General features: G+C 42.4%; 1 protein-coding gene across 7 annotated transcripts; it reads left to right on the top strand.

Annotated features, from left to right (window-relative positions):
- Positions 1-663: 663 nt before the first annotated feature.
- Positions 664-18338, top strand: slain2 (SLAIN motif family, member 2). 7 transcript variants are annotated; one of them, XM_062395575.1, is made up of 10 exons: positions 664-1366; positions 3937-4079; positions 10931-11098; positions 11193-11366; positions 11452-11799; positions 11902-12051; positions 13640-13723; positions 14653-14691; positions 15475-15682; positions 16688-18338. In XM_062395575.1, the coding sequence occupies exons 1-10, from the start codon at positions 882-884 to the stop codon at positions 16749-16751; spliced, it is 1863 nt and encodes a 620-aa protein (XP_062251559.1). In that variant the 5' UTR covers positions 664-881; the 3' UTR covers positions 16752-18338. The 7 variants fall into 7 exon arrangements, with proteins under 7 accessions (XP_062251559.1, XP_062251557.1, XP_062251562.1 ...); XM_062395573.1 differs by having other exon boundaries at positions 13637-13723; XM_062395578.1 differs by lacking the exon at positions 16688-18338 and adding an exon at positions 16565-16680 and having other exon boundaries at positions 13637-13723.
- The last annotated feature ends 4239 nt before the right edge of the window (positions 18339-22577 follow it).

Genomic DNA, 22577 nt, shown 5'->3' with positions numbered 1-22577 from the left:
TACAAATTTGTATAGGTGTGCTTTCTCCTAGTTTTGATAGAATAGATAATTTTAATCATTTTACAATGTTTTTATTTATCTTATATAGATCTCTTTTCTCATCTGTAGCACAGTTATTTCTGTATCTGTGCTCTAATGCTGTGTGTTCTTCAAATTGCATTTTTAGTTTGTGAAGCACCCTATAACCTATTTTGAAAGGTTCTATATAAATAAAGCTTATTATTATGTTATTAACAATTACATCATTGTTGTATTATATTTCCTTCAGCTGCAGTCTGACATTCCCCTTAGTGAAATCAAACCTTTGTTATATGATGTTTTTAATGATTGTTCATTTTTATCATCTAGTCATAGTTGTGTTACTTTATGTATACTCCTTGTTGTGTTTATTTGCTGATTGTGAATGTCTCCTGTTCTCGGGTCTGTCGTGGAAAAGGATAGAACATCACAACGAGACAGCCTCAATAAAGATAATGATTAAATAAATTAAATAAACAAATTGTCTTTACACATGTATGAACTATTTAGGATTGGAACCGAAACTGGATCCGTAAATACCGAGTGGAGATCTGTGCACGCGCAAATAGGTGTTGGTTACGTGCGGGCTCCCGACACCGAGCGCACTGACGTGATCGGTCCGCCGCCTGTTGGTCTTTCACAGTTGGTGACGACTATTATGAAAATGGCCTCGACCCTGCCCGTGAGCTCGAACAACCGGGGAAGATGACGACGTTGGACGGTCTAAGTGAGTGGAACACCGGTGTGTCTTGTGAGAATACGGAGGTACCAGTGAAGTAAACCAACACAGACAGGCTACCGGCAGAGAAACGTCCAAAAACACCGCTGCATTTTTTTGCGCTGGGGCTGGCTGGGGAGCCACCATGGAGGATATCAACTCGAATATCAACGCGGACCTGGAGGTGCGGAAGCTCCAGGACTTGGTGAAGAAGCTCGAACAGCAGAACGAGCAGCTCCGGAGCAGGTCCACCATGTTGTCTACGTCCGGAGGGATGACACAGAACCACAGACCCCTCAGCGACGGCTACGACTCCTCGTCCCTGTCCGCGGGGATGGCAGCCGGTCTGGCCGGCTTCCCTGGGGTGGGGCTCGTCGGGACGGGAGGCTACGCCGGGCTGCTGGAGAACAACCGCTGCCGGAGCCCCCGACTCTCCTACGACGGCATCAGTTACAGGAGGGCGTACGAGTGTGAGGGGGCATCGGCGGCCACGTCAGTGTCGAGCATAAACTCACTTTATTCAGACGTCGCCGGGAGCTACGCGGGTGAGATGGAAACATCGGTGCTGGATGAGGTGGAAATCTTAGACCTGGAGGACATGGATTGTTTGAACGAAGACGAGGACAGCTGGTGAGTGTGGGGAGGTGTCTCTGTCTTCAGTGCGGGCTGACAGCTTTAATTGCCCGGGTACAGCTGCTCCAAACATCTCTACCACCGCGAACGACTGACATAAACCATATCTCCTATAGCTAGACTGAAATCTGAAGGAGCCTCGTTGACTGTGTGAAGGATATTGTTTGGCAAGTCATGTGGGCGATGCCATTCCCATATATGACTGTATGACCTTATTAGAAGTGCGTTGTCATACAGTCAGAGCATAATCTCTTTCCATTATCTCCTCCAACACGTACACAGTGTGTGTGTGTGTGTCTGACAGTGATCAGCGGCCCGTGAGCCTCACACTCTCTGCTGTCTCATCTGTTGAACCTCTGTTGTTGTGATGTGGCAGATATGGAGGAGATCAGTGTGCACGCAGTACAAAGTGAAAGTTGTTTTCCTGCCAGCAGCAGCAGCCATGTGGGAGAGGTAGCCATGGATATATATGCGTCCTTTAGCACACCAGTTGTCACACAATCTACTCTCCTCTGTACCCCAGGAGAGGAGAACCAGGACTCAGCTCATCGTGTTGGAATAAAAGCTACGTCAGTGTCATGAAGCTCAGCACTGCAGGGATTACAAACAACAAGCTATTAATAAGATAAATGGTCACGTGGAGTGTCTTGTGGACAAAGATGAGCATGTAGGCCTGCTCGTCATGAGATTTATCTTGAAAGACCACATGTCCATTCACACTCCTCCACATTGTGCTCACTGTGTGTCCTCCTGTGCTGAACATTTGTGGTTTTAGAGTCAGGGTGGCTTTGCACAGATAGACTTAAGAAGGGAAATCTTCTGAATATGACGGGATTTTGTCTTTATGTCTCCTTTCATCCAAACTTGAGGAAATCCCCTTTAAACGCAGAGTCGCACACTCAGATGAGTCGTACAAAGCTGATGTCAGCATAAAGCGATGGGCTTTCAGAATGTCTGGGAGGATAGCGGCAGTTGTTATTAACTGCAGTAGCTACTGACCATCTCGTGAATGTAATGACAGCCCTTCTTCGAGAGATGGTCCTTTGTCATCTCTGTCTTGTCAGGAAGAGTTTGTCTGATAGGCATCTTCTATAATGACACTGTAATGAGCAACATTAGGGCATAGTTCACATAATAACAGTATCTAAAGCCAGCAGACAGTGACCGATGTCTGGCTGTCAACGGACAAATCATCTGTATACAAGATGTAAGTGTGCTGGTGAAGAACAACGAGTAAGTACACATAACAAGGCAGACTATGACAAAGCAGAACGGTGGTTTAATACTGAAACTAGCCCAAAGGAATATGACGTGTATGGAATAAAGAGATTCTGCCAATCAGTATTTAAAAATCTGTTTTCATGAAGTTTCTATTATTTAATCCAGCCATGGCCCACAGTCTTTCCTCCTTTGCCTGCAGCAGCTTGTCTCTGCCAGCCACTGAGCCATTGACTTCTTTCAGGTATTGCTCACTCATGCCCAGCACAGCCAGTCTCACTATACTGCAGCCATTTGTCTGCCCTCTGGATCAGATTGATATCTGGGATTACTCGGTAGTGCCCCTCGCTCTCCAGCTCCTGTCACAGACTCCTGTAATCTCTGAATTAGCCTCAGGACGTTGTTTTTTAGAGACGCTGCCTGCCCCTGCAGCACTCGCCCTATCCATGTTTGTCCCAGACGTCCTGCCGCATGTGGACTTGACATGCATCATTGTTTCAGAGCAGCTTGTTTACATACGTCGTCACAAGTGTCATGTCTGCAGGCCGGGAGATTCACTAAGTGCTGCACTAAATGTGAATGAGTGTAAACAAGGAAACGTGCCGCCCCAGATTTCCTACTTGTTTTCCTCTGCACTAGCTTGCCTCTACCTTAATGTTTCAGCTTTCATCATGAAAGGCTTTCTCTTTGGCTGTAACAGCGCTGACAGCTGCTGACTCTGATTTCTCTTCAGAGTGGAACCTCTTCTCTTCTTGTTTTAACTGATAGAGTAATGGGCGATTCAGTTTATTTTGTTGATGCATTTTCATCTTTGATTTCTATCAGTGCAGCTGACTATGTGCTGAACCCAGTGCCCTTTTAGAGACGCTTTGAGCCACTGACAGTTGTGCATTCTTCAAGTTTGCTGCAGTGGGAGCTCAAAGTTGCACTGTCCTCACATCCCAGAGACACGGAACACTTGTTTCTGCAATATCAACCCCTGCAACATGTGAAATATAAGATTGCATTGAGACGATTGAGAAAAATATATCAAAGTGACAATTTCTTTTAGCAAGAATAGATCACAGTAATTTAAATTAAGCAAGCATAGCTGCCTTAATGCTTTTCTGCTGCAGTGTCATCTCTAATGCAGCATTCTGTGACGAATAATTACTTTTCCCCGTCAACCCATGTCCTCTCTGAGCTATCAGGTCTCATTCCGAATGAGGTGATTGGTGACAGCTGTCCTGCTGCGCCATTATTAGAGGAGGAAGTTGCCAGTTCATGTTTGTGTCATGTACGCTGGTGTTGCCTTTATGTCCTGACAATATACTGTGACAGTGTTGTATGCTCTTCTTGCCTTTTTCCAGGCTTTATGAGACGAAGCTGAACAGTCCCCTGCAAAAAGCCTTGAGTCCCATCGTGTGGTGTCGCCAAGCACTGGACCACCCCAGTCCTGAGATGGAGTCGGCCAAGCGCTCCCTCATCCACAGACTGGACGTCACCATGTCAGGTAAACAGCACTGGTGATCACATTGTGTAGTCCCAACTTAGAACTCAGCAGCCGTAGCACTACTGGTAAGAGTAACAACAACAGTAGTACACTAATCCGTCTCGGGAGCGATGCGTTGCTAGCGACGCTTAACCAAGTTTAACCTACCTGCATCTGGCTTCTGCTAGTAACTCCGATTTTCTAATTGGCTAGGTTTTGAGTGTTGTAAGTAACTCTGGAAAAATGTCCAGAAATTGGGTCAGGACATCTTCAAGTGTTTGCCTTTCTCAGATGATGAATTCAGCAGGAGATTGTTTCAGGTCAGACAAGTTCACAACGACAGGAACATTTACAGTACATTGAGGCGAGAGATGCTGCCTAAGTAGAACATTCAAGAGGCAGGACATGATGTATAAAGTTCCTCATACATGGGTTCACTGAGCAACCGACTCGGAATTTGCCTTCTCACATACTGTCCCTCTGGAATATTTCTGAAATTACATATATATTTTTCTGAAAGCAGCTTTACAGTACATGTCATGGCACAAACAATATAATGAAACAGCAGTGATTTGCCAAAGCTGTGTTGTATCAGAATTTATTACTCTGATGTTTTGGATAATTTGAAGGATCAATTGTAAATCATTCTTGTATATGATGCCAATGTAGAATTATTGATCCACTAAAGTAGAGCTTGTTTATAAAAGCATTAAAACGCTCCTCTGGCTGGACAGCTAAGAGCAGGATCAGAAATGTAGTGATGATTGTTCTTGTCACTGAGAGCTTTAATTTACGGGATTGAGCCTATGTAATAATCTTACTATTTATTTTTATTGATCCTTGATATATCAGATTACATGAACAGCTTCCCTTAGCTGGACTGCCCACATGTACCTCTATGGTGAGTCACTGTATATGAGCAGGAGGCAAACTCAGACCAGGTTATATCACCTGAGAAACAAATCAATGACTTGAGCCTGGTGAAAGCACCAGGGTTTGTTAGAATCTATGTGGGTACTTAAGGGCTCCTTCTTGTAATATGGGATTGATAGTGCTGCGAAACCCTAAAGCTACTTTTCAAAAAAACTAATATCTGGCTTTTGTCTGCAATGGGAATGGATAAATGCTCTGATTGGCAGAGATAGAAACTTGATACCTGGCTGAACAAGCACATTTAGCAAGGCAGCGAGGTAAAAGAGCTTCTCAGTTGTCTGTGCATTCATGATGTCAAACATAAATCAAAGGGGGGGGGGGGGGGGGGCAGGGCAGACAGAAAGGCAATGGGAGAGAGCGGCCAATCACCTTTTTTAGCAGGTTTATCTGCGTTTGAAATACCCGTACATATGCTACTTTTAGTGTTAAAAAGCTAACCCTAACAGACATGCAAAGCTATAAGTGTACACTTATAGCTTTGTTTGCCCCGTTGTTACTCCTGTGCAGCAAAGTGTGTGAAGAGTAATGTGTTATTCATAATTTCACCAAGAGGTACACAAAATATTCATGGTTTTGTGCCAACTGATTTTACCTCAGTGCTGAGGGCAGGTTCAGTATTATTTATTATTATATTATTAAATGATTATTTATATTGACTTTCTGATGCACAACATTCTTCTTACAAATTCAAAACATATGGTCCAAACTTGAACTAAGATGGATGATAAACTCCCCAGTGGAAGAGATGTCGTCTCAGAATAGTTTGAAACTGAATCCATCACATAGCATACATCATTAAAACATTACTACTCAGATCTACTATTATATTTAGTTGTTCCTACTCGATATGTCTGTTTTCTGAGCTTTGACTCCCACTAACTTTAGGTGCTTGCTCAGTGAAGAGGATACGGCTCAAATCCTTGCAGCTAAACTGAGAGAGGTCACTTCCATTTTGACAGTGGTATGTCCATGTGACAGTTAGATCATGTTGAGCAATAGGCTGCAGGAGGTTGTTCACCAGAGGAGATGTGAGCTTCTCTGTTGTGCAAGAATCTGGACTGCACCTGGACACACAGACACAAGGGTTGTTTATAGTGGTGCTTAAAATAATAAACTGTGGTCCCTTTATGGATCCAAGTATCACAGCTTTTTCCTCCCTCATGTTTCACAGATCAACTTAAAAAATATGAAAATACTTGAACGGCACTGAGTAGAGCGAATAGTTCTACAGTCCTCTTATGAAAGCACATTTAAATTCACTAGATCATTCTTATTTGGATTTGCACCAAATTGCACCCACACATAAATATCCGTCCCAAACCTACCTGCTTTATTTCATCTAAAGATCAATGAATTATTTTCTGAGAAATAAATGAAAATGTTGAAAGAGGTCCTATCTTGCAACGTTAAAGAAAGTGGAAAGAATTCCTAACTGCTTTCATGACCTTTACAGACTCCTTCCACCAAGTTTCGTGGAAATCCATTTAATAGTTTTTTTTCACCTGCTTACTGACAGACAAACACGCAAACGCAGATAAAAACATATAACCTCCTTGGCAAAGGTAATAAAATGGAAAAAAGCACATGAAGCTTTAAATTGTGCTGGACTTTTTTTTCCACAACTGCTGAACAAAAAATGTAGCCTTTGCAAACTACACACCCTGTTTCTTTTGTGGCTGACCAATACAACAAATGACCAGCCACTCGGGTGAGGTTTAATGAATCATCAGTAAAGGTGTGGAGCGTGGATAACGTCATCCTCCATAGGGCTTGGAAATACTGTATCTCCCTTGTCACTGATACCATCCGCCCCACTCCCTCCACTTCTCTCCTCACTTGGCTTTGATGTTGTCATCACTTCCACAGATAGAAAACTAGAGTGGCACTCAGCCGAGCCCTTACATCCGCCAAGGCCCAACAGTCCCCTCAAATTGAATCAAGCTGTGCCAAATTTGACACACTCAAAAATCTATGTGTCTGATTTTTTTCATCAAGATCCATGAATAATTCTCTCGGGTAACAACTGTTTTAGTGTGATTCACTGACCATGTAGTTTAAACTTATATTCAAGCAATGAAGAATGATAATCAAGGTGCTGAAGAGGATTATTGTCAACACTTGACATCCTTTTCAGCACACAAACACTTTGGCGATCCTAAACTCCACATTCTGAGTGACTCAGTGACTGGGAGACTCACCACAGACACGCCCTCATGGCTCCTCAGCCTCTCTTTCACACCAGCTCTCTGCCAGGACCGCGTTGGAACATTTACATTTACATTTTTCATTTAGCTGATGCTTTTATCAAAAGGGACTTACAATAAGTGCATTCAACCATGAGGGTACAAGATTTGTAAAGATTTTTTAAACTTTCAGATGTCCGGATGTCATTGGGGAGCTCATTCCACCATTAAGGAGCCCGAACAGCAAACAGTTGTGATTTTGTTGAGTGTTCAGCTCGCAGTGAGGGAGCAACGAGCCGATTGGCCAAAGCAGAGCAGAGTGAATGGGCTGGGGTGTAACCCTGTTGCCATGGTGTTAGTTGAGTCGGTGTCTAAGGAAAACAATCGTAACTTTAGTTGTGGAAACCAAAGTGCAGAAGTCTTCACTGTGAGACGTGACATGTATGAAGTTGTCTGGCTAAACATCGCAGGTGCACACTCCTACAGGCGCGTCCGTATTTTAAACATGATTTCAAGTGTTAGTGTCAGTAGTGACTGAGCCTGTTGTCTTTGCACCCACTGGTAAACTCATATCCCCAGATGACGTGCCTCGGTTATATAACTCAAACTGGGGAGGAGACTGCTGTGAGATAGTTGACTGTACAAGTCAGACTGCACCGCTTTTCTCTTTTCAGACAATCCTCAAACACAATGTGTTGCCAGGCCTAAACAATCAGGCAGTTTTTCAAATAGGGACTCAATGTTGAGCTGACCTGCCCCATTTCTGCAAAAAAATGCTTTGACATCTCCTTCACCTCATTTCTACAGTTAGTTCACCTCTTCCTTGCAGCTTAATTCATCATTATTCATCTCTTTCATTCATAAAAGCTTCACTGTTTGCTCTTTTCCTGTGATATACTTGAGCTCTCTGCAGCTGTTTTTAATCTTTTATGTTGTTTTTCATATGGAGGAAACCTCTATGCCAAGCACTGTCTTCAGTTTTCTCTTCAACATTTCAGCCCTACAGGCTTGTATTTTCTACCAGGAAGTTATGGACTGGCTCATTTAACTGCCTTCAAATTTCCAGAGGCTAAAAAAGCCAAGATGGAAAAAAAGCTCTCTCCAACAGAGTCATATCAGAGACAATAGAAATGACATCATCGTGGTGTGTAGGGACAGCAGTTCTTTTCTCTCCTTCTAACCTCTCTTTTTGTCTCAGGACATGAGGATTTGAGGACATTCTATTTTGGTTGGTCCCTGTGCTGCAGTCAGATCCCTTTAGATTGACTGTGTCTCTCTAGTGACAGTAGGATTACTGAGATAGGACACACTGTCTTCTAAATATCTTCAAACTGTTTGACACTGACTCGTAGCTGGGGTCATGTAACCACACTCATTAGTGGGACCCAACAGCCAGTACAAACTGTCTTTAAAGGAGGATTTTCCTAACACACATGTAGAGATAATTCTATAGTTTGTAAAGCACTCACAGAAATATGTCATTATGTTTGTCAGTGGTATAAATGCATAACAGCTATTCTTAATCCACAAGAACACACAGGAGCAATCAATCAACAAATATAGCCAATATTCTACTCTGTCTTGCTTAAAACCTTTTGCGGCATGCATAACAGATATAAGCCCACAGTACTAAACTACAAACAAGACCAATGTGGAACTGACAATTATTAATTGCTTAAAAGCCACTTTTGTCCTACTGTTATTATGCGTTCTGTAAGTCTGAACCTGAATGTACCTGCTCAACCCGCAGTGACAGAGGGTCTACAAGCACCTTGCTTTGAGTTTATCTCTGTACACTCTGCTTGGCTGTGGGAAAGAATATGAATACCTTCTGTCTCTGCCTGTAGTTTGAGAGAGAATGTGCTAAATCCAGGGTTATTTTAGATTACAGTTACTTTACCTCATCTTCAATTAAGTGGAAGTAATCCTGACACTCTGCTACTCTTTCATATCTTCAGGTCTTAAATTAGATTTATTATGGTCTTAAAAAGGCTTACATGTAACTTGTTGAAACCTGCAGTAACCATGGATATGTTTCTGAATACTTATTTTTCCAAATTACTATTGAGCTTGACAATTATAGTTAATTTCAGCAGGTGAACTGCTCAATCTGTTGTCATGAAACGGAAAACAAAGTGTAACTCTGCTACATGTTGGACTGTCTTCTCAGCAGCTGATGTGTGCAGTGTGGACATGATGTTATTTCCTCAATAATGCAAGAAGACTGAGTGCAGAGCACCAGGAGGAGGAGACAGTGTAGGGAGAAGTGTGGAAAGAGGAGGTAGCTGATCTCAATAGACACTTTCCAGTCACCACTCGGCTTTAACCACATTCAGTCAGAGAGAGGAGAGAAAGCAGAGGGATGGGAAGACGAGTGCACAGGGACACAGCAAACTATCCCAGTAACCAGCAGCTTGTCTGTGCAGGGTCGGATCTGATGATCGAGACCAAGGACTATAGACTGGAGCCTTTGACTGCTGCTGCGCTGGATCTCACAGAGAATAGCATTGTGCGCTCGTTTACTCTGTGTACAGAATCAATGGAGTGGATTGTTAAGTGTTTTTCCCAGCTAATGTTGTAGGAACTCTCTGTTAGTCCCACAGCCAGCGTATGGTCTAAGAACCTCAAGCAGACCGGCAGCACAGTGTAGAGCTTTCATTAAGGGTCTGCTATCTGCACACACTGCTGCTGTTGTAGTGAACTGTTGAAGTATGTTAGCATACTGTAGCTATTCACTTTGTCTGGGTCTTGAATGAGCTGCAGTGAATGGATGCAGCATAGATAATGTATGTTAACATATTACTGCACAAGAAGTTCCTCCTCACAAACGCAGCTTCCCGACTTCCTCACTTCATCTCTGTTCTTCTGCTGACATCTTGTAGGCTGTATATTTTGAATTGATATTTACACTAATCAATTACTAACACAATTGTTCTTGTTTGATACATTTAAAGATAATTCGTTTTTTCATAGTATTCAATTTTTTTTTTTACATGGTGGACTGTTTTTTATTAGTTCTTATGAATAATAACATTATGTATAGCACTTATCTAAACAAGGTTACAAAGTGCTTTTACACAAAAGTCCATGGCAAAAATTAAGAATCGATTGTAATAAAATATATTCTCTTTAGTCTAGTTTAAGGTCAAGACCTTAAGTTTGTAGAGAAAACCCAACAGTTCCCACTGAAGGGAAGACTATCCTAAGATCTATCCAGGAAAGATGCGACGGATTTTTCAATAACTAATCCCTTAGTCATAGATTCCAATTGTGGCAGCGTGACACTTGAAACGTCTCTTTACTCAATATTACGCTGATCTGTTTCAGAGGTAAAGCAGATTTTTGGGGGCTGATGCCAACACCAAATTTGTTTCTTTTCTTATATATTTGGGGATTACTCAGTAAATTAAAACTTTTGGTATTGGAAATTATCTTTAAACATAAACACTGATACCAATGTCTGTGAAAGCCTCATGTCAGCCTTTATTATCATGTTTAAGTCAGGCTCTAGTAAAATCAGCTGGTCATAGTTCAAAGTTCAAAAACGACTACCAGTTTCTATCTCTTTTCACACAGGTGTGGTTGTGGCTCCTCAGACTAAACACTGTTCTTTTGTCTTCACTGGAGTTTTATTGAAGAGGTATTAAGTGATTGCAGGTTCCAAAAGTGGCTGATAACATGTGGACAGGGACTTTTTACTTCTTTCGAATTCATTGTTCTTGTTCTCTCCTGATCTTCTAATTTGTGACTCTACAGCCAACAAGCGCAGAAGCCTGTATGGAAGCCCCTACAACCAGCAGGGCTATGGAAGCCCGTATAGCACAAACGCAGCCAACAGCCCTTACAGCAGTGGCTTCAACTCCCCCTCCTCAACTCCCAGCAGAGTGCCCATAGTCAGACAGCAACTCATGCCTGGGAACGCAGGTATGAGGCTCTCAATAGTTCAGTTACTACTACAGAAGACCTCTATTCTAGTGCCATTGAATAAATGTCACTAAATTGATTATTTCCTCACCAGCCCACCAGAGAAACGCAGCGGCCGAGAGGAATCCTCCGGCAATTAGTCCACAGTCGTCTGTGGACAGTGAGCTGAGCACGTCAGAAATGGACGACGACTCCGTGGGCTCCTCAACTACTTACAAACTCAACGACGTCACTGATGTGCAGATACTGGCTCGCATGCAGGAGGAGAGTATGTAACTTTAGCTCTTACAGGAGTTTCTTTCTAGTTTTCTGTGTTAAGACCACATCTTTACAATACAGCTGTCTGTCGTCAGGTTTGAGGCAGGACTATGCCGCAACAGCATCCAGACGAAGCTCGGGTTCTTCCTGCCACTCGCTACGGCGCAGCACCTTCAGCGACCAGGAGTTAGATACACACAGTCTGGAGGACGATGAGGAGGCGGTGCACCCGGCCTTCCACCTGCCCTCCAACCGCTTCAGCCCCTCCCCCCGGCACTCTCCACGCGCCTCTCCCAGGAATTCGCCTCGCTCACGCTCCCCTGCTCGTTCTATTGAGTACAGCCACGGCCGCGGCTCGCCACAGCCCAGCATCAGCCGCCTGCAGCAGCCTCGCCACTCGCTGCAGGGCCACGACATGCAGACCAGCGTGGTGAAGAATGAAGGTAAAAAGACCCAGCAGGAGATGGACTAAGTGGGGGACATCAGTGGTTCCCTGTAAGATTCCGGGCAATATGAGCTAATTCTCTTCTGTGCTGCTGTTGCAGAAAAGCTGCGTCGCAGTCTCCCCAACCTCACGCGCTCCTCAGCAGCGACCCAGCCGCCGGCACAAGAGCCTGTCAAGAACAGCCGCAGCTGCGAGTCCAACCTGCAGGTTGCAAATGGAGGCTCTCCTCGACACCAGAACCAGTCTGCTAGTGAGTATTGTGACACACACACACAACATACCTTATATTATGATTTAGCTGCAAAAACCCAAACCTTCTAAAGTTATGAGTACATCTGTTGCTACAGTAATCACAAACTCAGATGATCAGATTAATTATTGATAAGACTGTGTCATAATAATATTTGTAATGCTCTCACAGTAAACTGATCACTCAGCAACATAACAGGCTGTGTAATCTCTTGTTTGTCATTGTTAGTGTGAGTTCTCTTCCTCTCTCTGGCTCCTCCTACAGCATCAGGCCTGTGTTGCTTTGTTGGGCTATGGCTTTGGTGTTTGGGAAACCTCTTTGTCTTCGATAATTTTCAGCTCTAATATCTTTTTATTGACACACATTTTTCCTCTTATTCTCCCAGCCCAAACTCTCACTTCAAACAATCACCCTCCTCCTACAGAGCTAGTGCATGGCGTCAGTAGCACTGAGAATCCCGAAGCAACTCCTGGTATCAGTGACACTAATGTTCTTTTACATATTGTCCATAAGGGTTTTACATCTTTTAAAGAGCTTAGCATCCCACCTCTGTGAGTTAAAATTATCTGTCTGATTTAATCCTGTAATGGCAGATAGAGGTAATGGATTTTTCCTGAATCCAGAAAGGCTAATCTCTCTGTGGCTATAGGCAGAGAGGGATGAGGTCAAAGGGCATGCATCAGTTGGTCAAACATGTAGTGACTGCATTAATCCTGTCTCAACCAGACCTCTCAGTGACACCGAGTCCACGTGGCCTGTTCCTCTTGGCCTTTTATACACTAGAGCACATATTCCTTTTTCAGCTCAGTCTTTATTTGTTCATTGAGGTTTAAAAAAGGGTAACAGCTGTGAGGTTTCCCCTCAGGATAGTTGTGTTGAGTCTATCTGACCTCTGGCTGTACAGGGCATGTGAGACACATACATTCCTGCCTCTCTCCCTGACTTCTCTCTGAGTACGTTTACATGGACAGCTATATTCCGACTATTGACAGTATTTTGTTTATGTTTACATGATTTGCTAAGAGATTGAATATTGTATTTATATTCCTGTTTACATGTTACAGATCATAGTCCGATTATGACATGTCAACAATATGTCCTACTTGTTAACATTCAAACACAAGACATGCGTTATCAAAAGGGTTGGTAACTGCTGGACGTAGATAAAATGTAATGTAATTAATGGATTGACATCAGAAAACTCCACATGTCTTATTTGATTATTGTTTATTCAGAGTATGACCTTATTCAGGTTAAGGTCATAAGTAAGAACTGTTCAGACTATTGTCAAAATAGGGTTATTATCAGAATATTGTTGTCCATGTAAACATTTCTACTATAAAGCATGTGTAACACACACCAGCCTCTGTTTCCCTGTCACCGGTGGATCGTCTGTCAAGCTGACAGTGGCCCCTGGGGATCCTCCACCTGAATGAAGCTGCTTATTAATGTTTGGCTGTGGAGCCCTCTAGTGGCCTCAGTCTGGCTTCTTTGGCTTTCAGAGCCCCTCTTTCGCTCTTGTCATGCTGTGAATCTCCAGCAGAATCAAGACTGACTCCCGTACTGAAATGTCCCTGTTTTCCAGCAGCAGCTCAACTCCCGAGATACTCGACCCCCTCTCGCTCCTCCCCGAAACCCAAACAGCACCTCCAAAGCCCAACGGCCCTGCGAGGTAACGGCTCCTAAACCAGCTGGAGGCTGTGAGATCACTCACTCGCAGACACATGCCCCATTTATGATGAGTAATATACAGTCAGCCACCTGTCCCGCAGGTATGGACGACTGATGCACAGGAATTGTAAACCTGAAAAGAGCTGATGTGGATTTGAGGAAGGTGCCGTAGTTGCCAGCGTTTTCATTTGAGACTCTCAAGACTGAGGAAACGTTAAGAGCAGAGTCGGCTGCAAGAACCCAGCAGAGAGGGAGAGGGAGCGGGGTGGTTGTTGACAGAGAGTTTCTAACTAAATCCCACATGTATTCCTTCATACAGAGATACAGAGAGCTGATTCACTTAAGGACTGCATTAGAATATATCATAAGTGATGTTGTGTTTTAAGATTACTTTGTTCATTTACCAATTAAACAGCCGCTTTAGATTTGTCATCATGTTTTCAGAAAAGCATTCAGTCGACATTTTCAGCAACATTGTTCAGTCATATGATGCGATGATTTACATGACTGAGAAACTAGGTGGAGGAGTTCATCAATAAAATTTTCTTCTAGACAATTTTAATGTTTAGATGAATTCATTTGCTAAGTGTTAAGCATTGTCCCTAAAAGACGAGAGAGAAGTCTACAGGTCTTTGACAAAGGCTACGTTAGCATTCCAGCAGCAGACAGGCTTGACATGCTAATGTCTCCCTTACCGTCTCATCACTATCTACAGCCACACTCACTGGGCTGTACACATTACCTCCAGTGAGGTAGATGATGAAATGTTCATGCCACATGGCAACTAGCATCTGAGGTCCTATTGATCAAGACTCGTGTGGCATCGCAGTTTGTTGAGATAACAAACGGTCAGTACAAAACCCTGTGCTGGGCCCAATCCTCCCAGCTCTGAATAAACAGCCTGTCTCTGTTGTCTTCATCTTTGTCTAGTCCCACTCTCCTGTTGCTTTGGAGAAGAAGGTGATTTCAGTGAGTATTCACTGAGGATTTCCACCTTTTTTAAATATTGTGATTGTTGTTCCGCGCCGTGGTTGTGTTGATGTTGTGCTATGGTATGTGCTGCTGGTTTGCACTAGTATATGCTCTGTGCGTGTGTCGAGTCAACTCATTCTGTTAAAACATCAGGAGTTTCTGTTCATGTTTTAAAATGTTCTCAACCTTCATGATAGAAGGTCTGACTTCATCTTTAAATTTGTGATGGATGTGGTTAGTTTCGACATATTTGTATGTAGGCATCTTATTTGCAGTTTATTAGATACACCTAATAAAAGCTAATGATACAACAGTCTGCAGTAAATTCTCCTTCATGAAGGTTTCAGTATTTTTCAGTTGATTTCACTTTATTATCATGTTGGAGTTTGCAGGCTGTGATGCGGATGATATCTTCTGCATTATAAAGATGATTATATTAATTAGCATAAATGTACGGACCAAATAATTGAAACAACCGTCCTTATAACACAATACAATTCAAAAACACAACAAACTGTAGCCTCCAAAACATGTCTCTAAAACTGATCATTACAACCATCAAGAAGGAGGATTTACTGCTGGACTGTTCTATTAGTCTGTTTTAGTTTTATCTAAATGTACCAATATTGTGCCACCTGAGTGTATGTCTACCTCACACCATTGTGCTCTGGATCATAACTTCATTCTTCAACTACTGATAAGACTGAAATCTCTGAAAGTGCATTAAGATCAACAAAAGCCAGTGATACCTGACTGTGTTCCTGCTCTGCTTGTCTCCAGTCCCCTCTCCCAGTAAGCTGCGAACTCCTGCCACCCCGTCCCCTCTGGCCTTGAGGCAGCCTGTAAAGGCCACACCCAACCCTGGTTCTGCCACCTCCACCCCCACCCGCTCCCTGGCTCCTCCACGCAGTGGCCTGCCCCGTCCGAATGCTTCTGCGGGAGGCGGCATCCCTCTGCCTCGCAGCAAACTGGCTCAGCCTGTGCGCAGGTATTTACACCATAGACAAAAGTCACATCTTGTACTTCTGTGATGAGAATTAAACATACTCATTTACATTTAAATGTGTTTTTTAAACTACAAACTTAATTGTATGACTATTATTATAAGTTAATTAATCAAATACAATAATGCCTGTTTTAATATCACATTTAATACCAAATATGTAAAACATTTTATCGTCTTATAACGCCACCTAGTGATTCAAACTGTATTAGACCTTGCAGGATTTATGCTTACATAGAATGACCTGTTAGGGATGTGTCAACGTCATAACACTTAATAGAGGATCAAATGTGGGAGGCCGACCCGCCTCCAGCAACTGCTTGTGAATGGGAATCTGTAAAGCTGTACTCATTTTCAGATCTATGCTGAAAACTAAACCCCTAAACCATCACATCACCCAAACACACCCACCACGCTCTCATCCTCACATACCCCTCAGCTGTCTCACACTCACACACACACTTACTTACATGCACACACATACACCGCTTGTACTTCTGCCTGAGCCTGTTGAACTTCTACTTGTACTTGAACTGTTAAACTTGTACTAGTTCCTGTAGCCTGTGAAACATAGAAAATGCATCATTTGTGTATAACTCAATTTCCAACCAGGTAACTCTGAAGGCGAGAAGCCTCTACTTCATACGACATTTCAGTGTGTGTGCTGCTACTGGAGTCCTTAACAACCTAGATAACAACTTTAGCAAGCTAATTGGTATGTCAAGTGTGTGTGTGTGTGTGTGTGTGTGTGTGTGTGTGTGTGTGTGTGTGTGTGTGTGTGTGTGTGTGTGTGTGTGTGTGTCTGTGTGTCTGTGTGGTTGGGGGTTGGGGTAGCACTGTTTTCTAAAGGCATTTTTTGAATTTCAGGTAGAGGGACTTCAGCCAAAACTAAAGGGGTGAAGTTACACTTTGATTGAAGGCTTTGGTTTTAAATGGTATGAGTAGTTATTCATTTAATCAGCATTAAACCTTCTGTCTCCTCCTCTTCAGATCTCTTCCTGCTCCTCGGAACTACGGCGGCTTGGGTGAAAACTGGAGAGAAGGTTGTTACTGAGGCAGGCCAGCAGGGGGCTCTCACGTCAAACTATCAACATTAGGAGGCAGACATTACAACATGGCACTTTATCTACCTAGATAACTTTTACAGTGGAGAAAGAAAATAAGAGACAATGTCCCAGAAATATAAATAATTAAGAAATTAAAAAAGGGGAAGACTGTGTCAAACACACGCGGTGTCAAAGAGGACGTCCGGCATGTTTCTGTGTGGGGATTGGCACTGGAGGAGTCAGGCATGTCACGCAAACAGCCCATTAAATGCCAAAGAAACCAGGCCGACTCCAGCTCCGCCAGCAGAAGACACGTCACCTGCCTTGGTTTGACTGCATTCATATGCCTGAGTGTCACATCAGCCCATGGCCCTGCTCTCCTCCCACTCCTCTGCTCTGTTCTTTCATCTCCCTCAGGTTGAAATGTTTCCGCACATTTCTCTCTTTATGCTCTGTGTTCAACACGTGTTGCACAGCAATCGATCTCTCTGACGACGCTGTGCAGCTGAACTGTCCCGTGATGTTTGATTTTCGGTGGTGTCTTGCAACAGTGAAAGCACCTGTGTGGGTATGACTCTGAAAAGAATCTTAACTCTTGTAAAATCAGCCAGAATGTATGCACAAGTTTGTTTTGGAAAAATTATTTATTCAAATTATTTAAGAAGCGTATGTCCAAACATCCATATCAGTATTTTGTTTGAAGATTTCAGCTGTTTGAAATGTACATTTTGAACCTCAGTTGCAAGCTAAATCTCCAAAGCCTTTATTATGTTTTCAGAGCGTCCAATCAGGATTCGTGATGAAGCCGGGTGATTAATGACCACTCGGCAAAAGCATCAGTTCTGAATTGAACCACACTTTGCCAAGTTATATTTTCCCCCTTAAGTGCTCCGATTGGTCAGTTTCAGTTCAAGCATGACTTATCTAATATCTCAAATATATATATTCGTCCAGCATTCAGCCGATTAAACCAAGAAAATCGTTTATGTTCTTGAAATCCCGCAACAGATTTGTCCGTGTATATCAAATGATGTACTGAAAAAAATGATCACATATCTCGAGTAAGATGAGATGACGAGTTGAATACATTTCGGCTGGCTCTGACCTCTTGTGCTATGAATCAAAAGGTGTGCCGGTGTAAGCGGAGGTGTTCCAGTAAATGGTGTGGTGGCTGTTCTTCAACTAGTGCCTATAATTTAATGATTCACTTGAGTTTGAACATCATGTTTTCTATGATTTATAAGTTTGTGCTAACTTTCTTGCTTTGCCAATATTATTTGCGATTTTGCATCTCTGCTTGACTGATTTTCTTGCCTGTTTGATTTTTTGTAATCGATACATTTATAATTGCTTTAAAAAAAATAAGGTTTATTATGCGCCTTCATATTTATAACTAGTTACGCATTCTGTAAATGAAACTATTTATTAAAGAGAGAGGTGCCTCTGTCAAAGCTCAGATTCGGGAAGTCAGAACGAATGGTGCAAATAGACAAACCACACCTTTTGTGTGAAAGTTTTTGTTATTGAACTTTTTTTTATATCCACAAACATGACATTCTGTTTCCCTGTGTAAAGCCACATTTCAAATAAAAACTAAAAAAAGTTGTTATTGGTCTCCTGACTATTTTCATTTTCTACTTAACATCATTTACCGACTTCTATATAAACCAGGCTCATTGAAAGGTTAGAAAAGTGAAAGAAAATATATTCTAGGTCTGTGTCAGTGTCTCATCCAGCCACTAACAGGCAAGTCACACATTGTGTAATCTGTGCACGGGCAGTCGCTGCATTACGTACCTGGAGTCACCCATTGGTTAACGGGGGACACAGTGTGTCTCCGGGAAGGGGAGGAGACCGACGACAGCCTGAGTAACTGACTGGTGCAGACTGTCCCATCCCATTCCGGACTCGGTGCCCTGAAGACCTGTGACGTCAGTACTTTTATTTTCTCTGGGCGCTCAGCTTCCTCTGTGTGAGGCACCAAGGAGTTTCTCTCTGAGGGTCTCAGTCTGTGGGCTGCACACGCAAAGGACACACGTGGGTCGAGTCACATCCAGAAGAGCAAGGTTAATAAACACAGGAAAGACGATGCTGCGCTGAAAACGATGAATTACTTTGAGGAGTCAGCTGTCCAAGCAGCAGAAAGTAATATTTCACAAACACTGCTCAAGCTGTTTGACCTTCACCAGAGAAAAAGAGACAATATTAATAAAAATAAGGACAATGTTCAGCAAATTGAAATTAGATTAGAAAACTAGAAAAATAGGTTATTGAGTCTGTTAGACAACAGGATCAGCTCTAAGAGTTAACTATGGTTAATGAAACATTCCTCCTGTACCTCTCTGAATGAAGTGTTGTACATTGTCATCAAGTCAGGTGTAGTCACTTTGCACCTGTTTAATACAGCTCCTATAAGTCTTCTTTGTTCCACAAACTTACATATTCACAAGGGTTGTCATGAACAAATTCCACTGATGGGCTTTAAATGGCTGAGATATAGCTCCACACCTTCATTTCAGTAATGGGGTTTATGGATATGCTAATGTGACTCCACCACTGCCCCACGTCTCTCCAGCCTCACATCTCCCCTGCACTTCAGGAGCTTTTTCCAGCCACTGAGCCCCATGAATTGGATTGGTTTCTAGATAGATAGATAGATAGATAGATTACTTTATTCATCCCCGAAGGGAAATTAAGTCGTCATAGCAGCCGGTACATTTGAATACAATAAAATACAATACAATAGAATAAAATATAAAATATAAAATATAAAATATTGCGGTAGAAAGAATAAAAACAGAAACACAAGATAAATAAGTAGATAAGGTGCAGTGGCAGATGATGGTAATAGTACTGATGATATGATGGTTATGTTATTGTTAGACAGTATATCAAAAATAGTACAGTATATATAGTATATAATATATATTTATATATGATAGAAATTATACAAAAATATTAGCAGTATATAGTAATAATTGCAGCAACAGTATATATAATAATAATAATAGTAAAATATAATAATAATAACATGTACACATGTATAAATATGTGTATATAGACTTATATATACAAAGAATATAAAAAGAGTATGATATAATATATGATATATAGTATGGGTATAAATATAAGTATTTGGCGATACATTAGATAATATAATATACTATGAGTGTAAGAATATGTAGACAGAGTGTGCAAAAGACAATATTATTGTATAAAATGATGAATTGAGACAGGTATATTAAGTGCAGTTCTGTGATGGTGGCTCTGACAGAGGAAGATGCATTGTACAGTCTTATTGCGGTTGGGAGGAACGATTTCCTGTATCGTTCCTTAGAGCAGCGGGGTTGAATGAGTCTGTGGCTGAAGCTGCTCCTTAGCTTGTCCAGTGTTTTGTGGAGGGGGTGAGAGGGATTGTCCATGATTGCCAGCAGTTTTGCCAGCATCCTGTCCTCCACCACCTCCTCCAGGGTGACAAGCTTAGAGCCAACCACAGACTCTGCTTCTGTTTCTGAGGTTTGTGACATCACAAACTCTGGCTGTTCAAGGGCCCTGGAACACACGCCAATGTTACTGTGGCGAACCTTCACCTCCCGTTAACTTCCAATCTATGAAACAATGGGGCGGATAAAAGAGTCACTTCCTTTGGCTAATCAATTTACCTGGAATTCAACTTTGGTGAACGGTGACACACGATATACGCTCTACACAAATCCACATATAAAAGGCACAATTGGAACATTTTAAAACTATTTTTTCACCAGAAACATTATTTTATTCTAACATTATTACTTGTTCTAATGAACTCAAGTTAACACATATCACGATGCCCACAGAGACGGTCTCCCTCATGGGCAACGTAGACCGGGAAGGCCTAACTGAAATGAGACGGTCTGGTCCTCAAAGGATTTCTGTGATCGGCGTCACCAGCTCGTAAACGCAACTGACATTGGACTCCACAAGAAACGTTTTGATGCCCTTTGATTGTGTTAACATGTTTATTGTTAGCTGTTCTATTGAGCTGAAGCATGATACTTAGGCATTGGATGTCTCATTGCTTCCCATTGCCATTAACTCTTTGGAAAACAGAACATGCAACCTCTCAGCATCTCCATTAATGTGTTTTTTTCTATTTTTCTATTTTCTATTTCCAGAAGTCATGACAACCCTCTCAGGTTTATCTACAATCAGTCATGGATGTTACTCAGACTGATCATTTATGAATTCTACGTGCATTGTCCAGTTGTAGATGATTTAGAGGAAGACTCGTGCATCATGCGCACACTTCATGGTGAAGCCAACAAAAGAGGAAGGAGGCAGAATTTCATAGTTTGCTGCACAAGTATAAAGATCAGCACAGTTTTCACTCATGCAGGCTGTGCTTACTCAAGCTCAACAAACAGCTGTCTTCACTACAGACTCATCTCCCAGGATTCACTTCTTCCAGCTCTTCACCTCCAGCTTAAAGGACAAATCCACCACATTGTTCCTGATCAAGAATCTGTCTTTTTTGGACCACTGATATACTCTACTGACGTCTGTTAGGGGTTAGGTGTTAGGGCCCCGCCACTTACAGTTAAAGGGTAAAAATTGTTATATCATCAGAAATCAAATGTCCTTAAATGAAACTATGGGAGTGTGGAGGACCGGCTATATGGACCAACAACGCAGTGGGCCTTAGGTCCCAGAAACGTCCTCATGACTACCCAAGTGAATTAACTAATAGGAACAGACTCAAGGTCAATTTCAATAGAAACCATATAAACTGTGCCAGGATGATGAGGACTGCTGCAGCTCAAATGGAGGAGGGAGACAAAGAACTTCTACTCCAGCCTCCTTTAAAATCCCCTTCCATGTTATCCCTCGTCAGGTACACCAGGGCGGGAGGAAAAAGAGGAGAAAAACACAAGGGGAAATGCGTGACACGCCCACCCTAAATAAGTGATCCTCTCTTTTTGTAACCACCATACATACACATAAATAAATGATACAAAATGTCGGGTAAAGACCTTGAAGCCTTGGATCAGCTGTCGATAGGTTGTGGTCAGTGTAGATGATCACATTGTTTAACTTGCTGGAATCAGGAGGAAAGGTTTATCAGGCTGGTCAACTAAGAGCCGGTAGAAACTCCACAAGCTCACAGTGGGTCTCATTGTCCAATCACTGACAACCATGAGCATCCAGCATGGCAGCCGTCGATTCTGTTAAGCTCTCTGTGGAGCTGTCCGGTGCTTATACTGGACCTGAAGTTGTACATGTAGCCTGTGAAACATAGAAAATGCATTCATTTATATGTTTAAAACTCAATCTTTGACAAGCGAGTTTTAACCCAGTGAGCCTCTGTAACTGAAGTTACGTCTGTAACAGGAAAGAAGACATATGCCCTGAGGATCCATTTTTTCAATCTTACATAAATCAACCCCACCCCTGAGGTTTGTAGCTGTAGCTTCGGGGTTACACGACAAAACAAAATTGTGAGTCCATCTCTCAAACTTTGTGAAACCTCACTTTTGAAAATGGTTCGGCACAAATTTGAATTACACATGTACAAAATAAACAGCTACCAAACTTTTTGCAGGCACACAGAAGGTCTACGTGATCTCCTTCATACAGCTTCAAAGATATTGGAGGTTCAATAGCCGTTGATGGGCTTTGTGTAATTTAGAAAATTGAAAACTGTCAATATATAATAATTAGATTGATATTTTGTGGACCTTTCTCCTTCCAGTGGGCGACGTTACGCATAAAAGGGCAGCCTGGGCGTTATTGATTGGCCCGTTATATGGCTGAAGCTTGAGACCGTTTGCACACTCCCCTCCAGCGATGTGCGTCTA

The sequence above is a fragment of the Platichthys flesus genome, chromosome 9 (genome assembly GCF_949316205.1).
Source record: "Platichthys flesus chromosome 9, fPlaFle2.1, whole genome shotgun sequence".
In the NCBI taxonomy this organism is placed as follows: Eukaryota; Metazoa; Chordata; class Actinopteri; order Pleuronectiformes; family Pleuronectidae; genus Platichthys; species Platichthys flesus.
This window is presented reverse-complemented; position numbering and strand designations above follow the sequence as displayed.

What these genes read in the sequence shown, in the direction of transcription:
- slain2 (XM_062395573.1), top strand. Translation starts at nt 882, where the DNA reads ATGGAGGATATCAACTCGAATATCAACGCGGACCTGGAGGTGCGGAAG. An exon ending in ACTCATGCCTGGGAACGCAG is followed by an intron (nt 11,099 to 11,192) that starts GTATGAGGCTCT and finishes TTTCCTCACCAG; the next exon opens with CCCACCAGAGAAACGCAGCG. An exon ending in TGGAGAAGAAGGTGATTTCA is followed by an intron (nt 14,692 to 15,474) that starts GTGAGTATTCAC and finishes GCTTGTCTCCAG; the next exon opens with TCCCCTCTCCCAGTAAGCTG.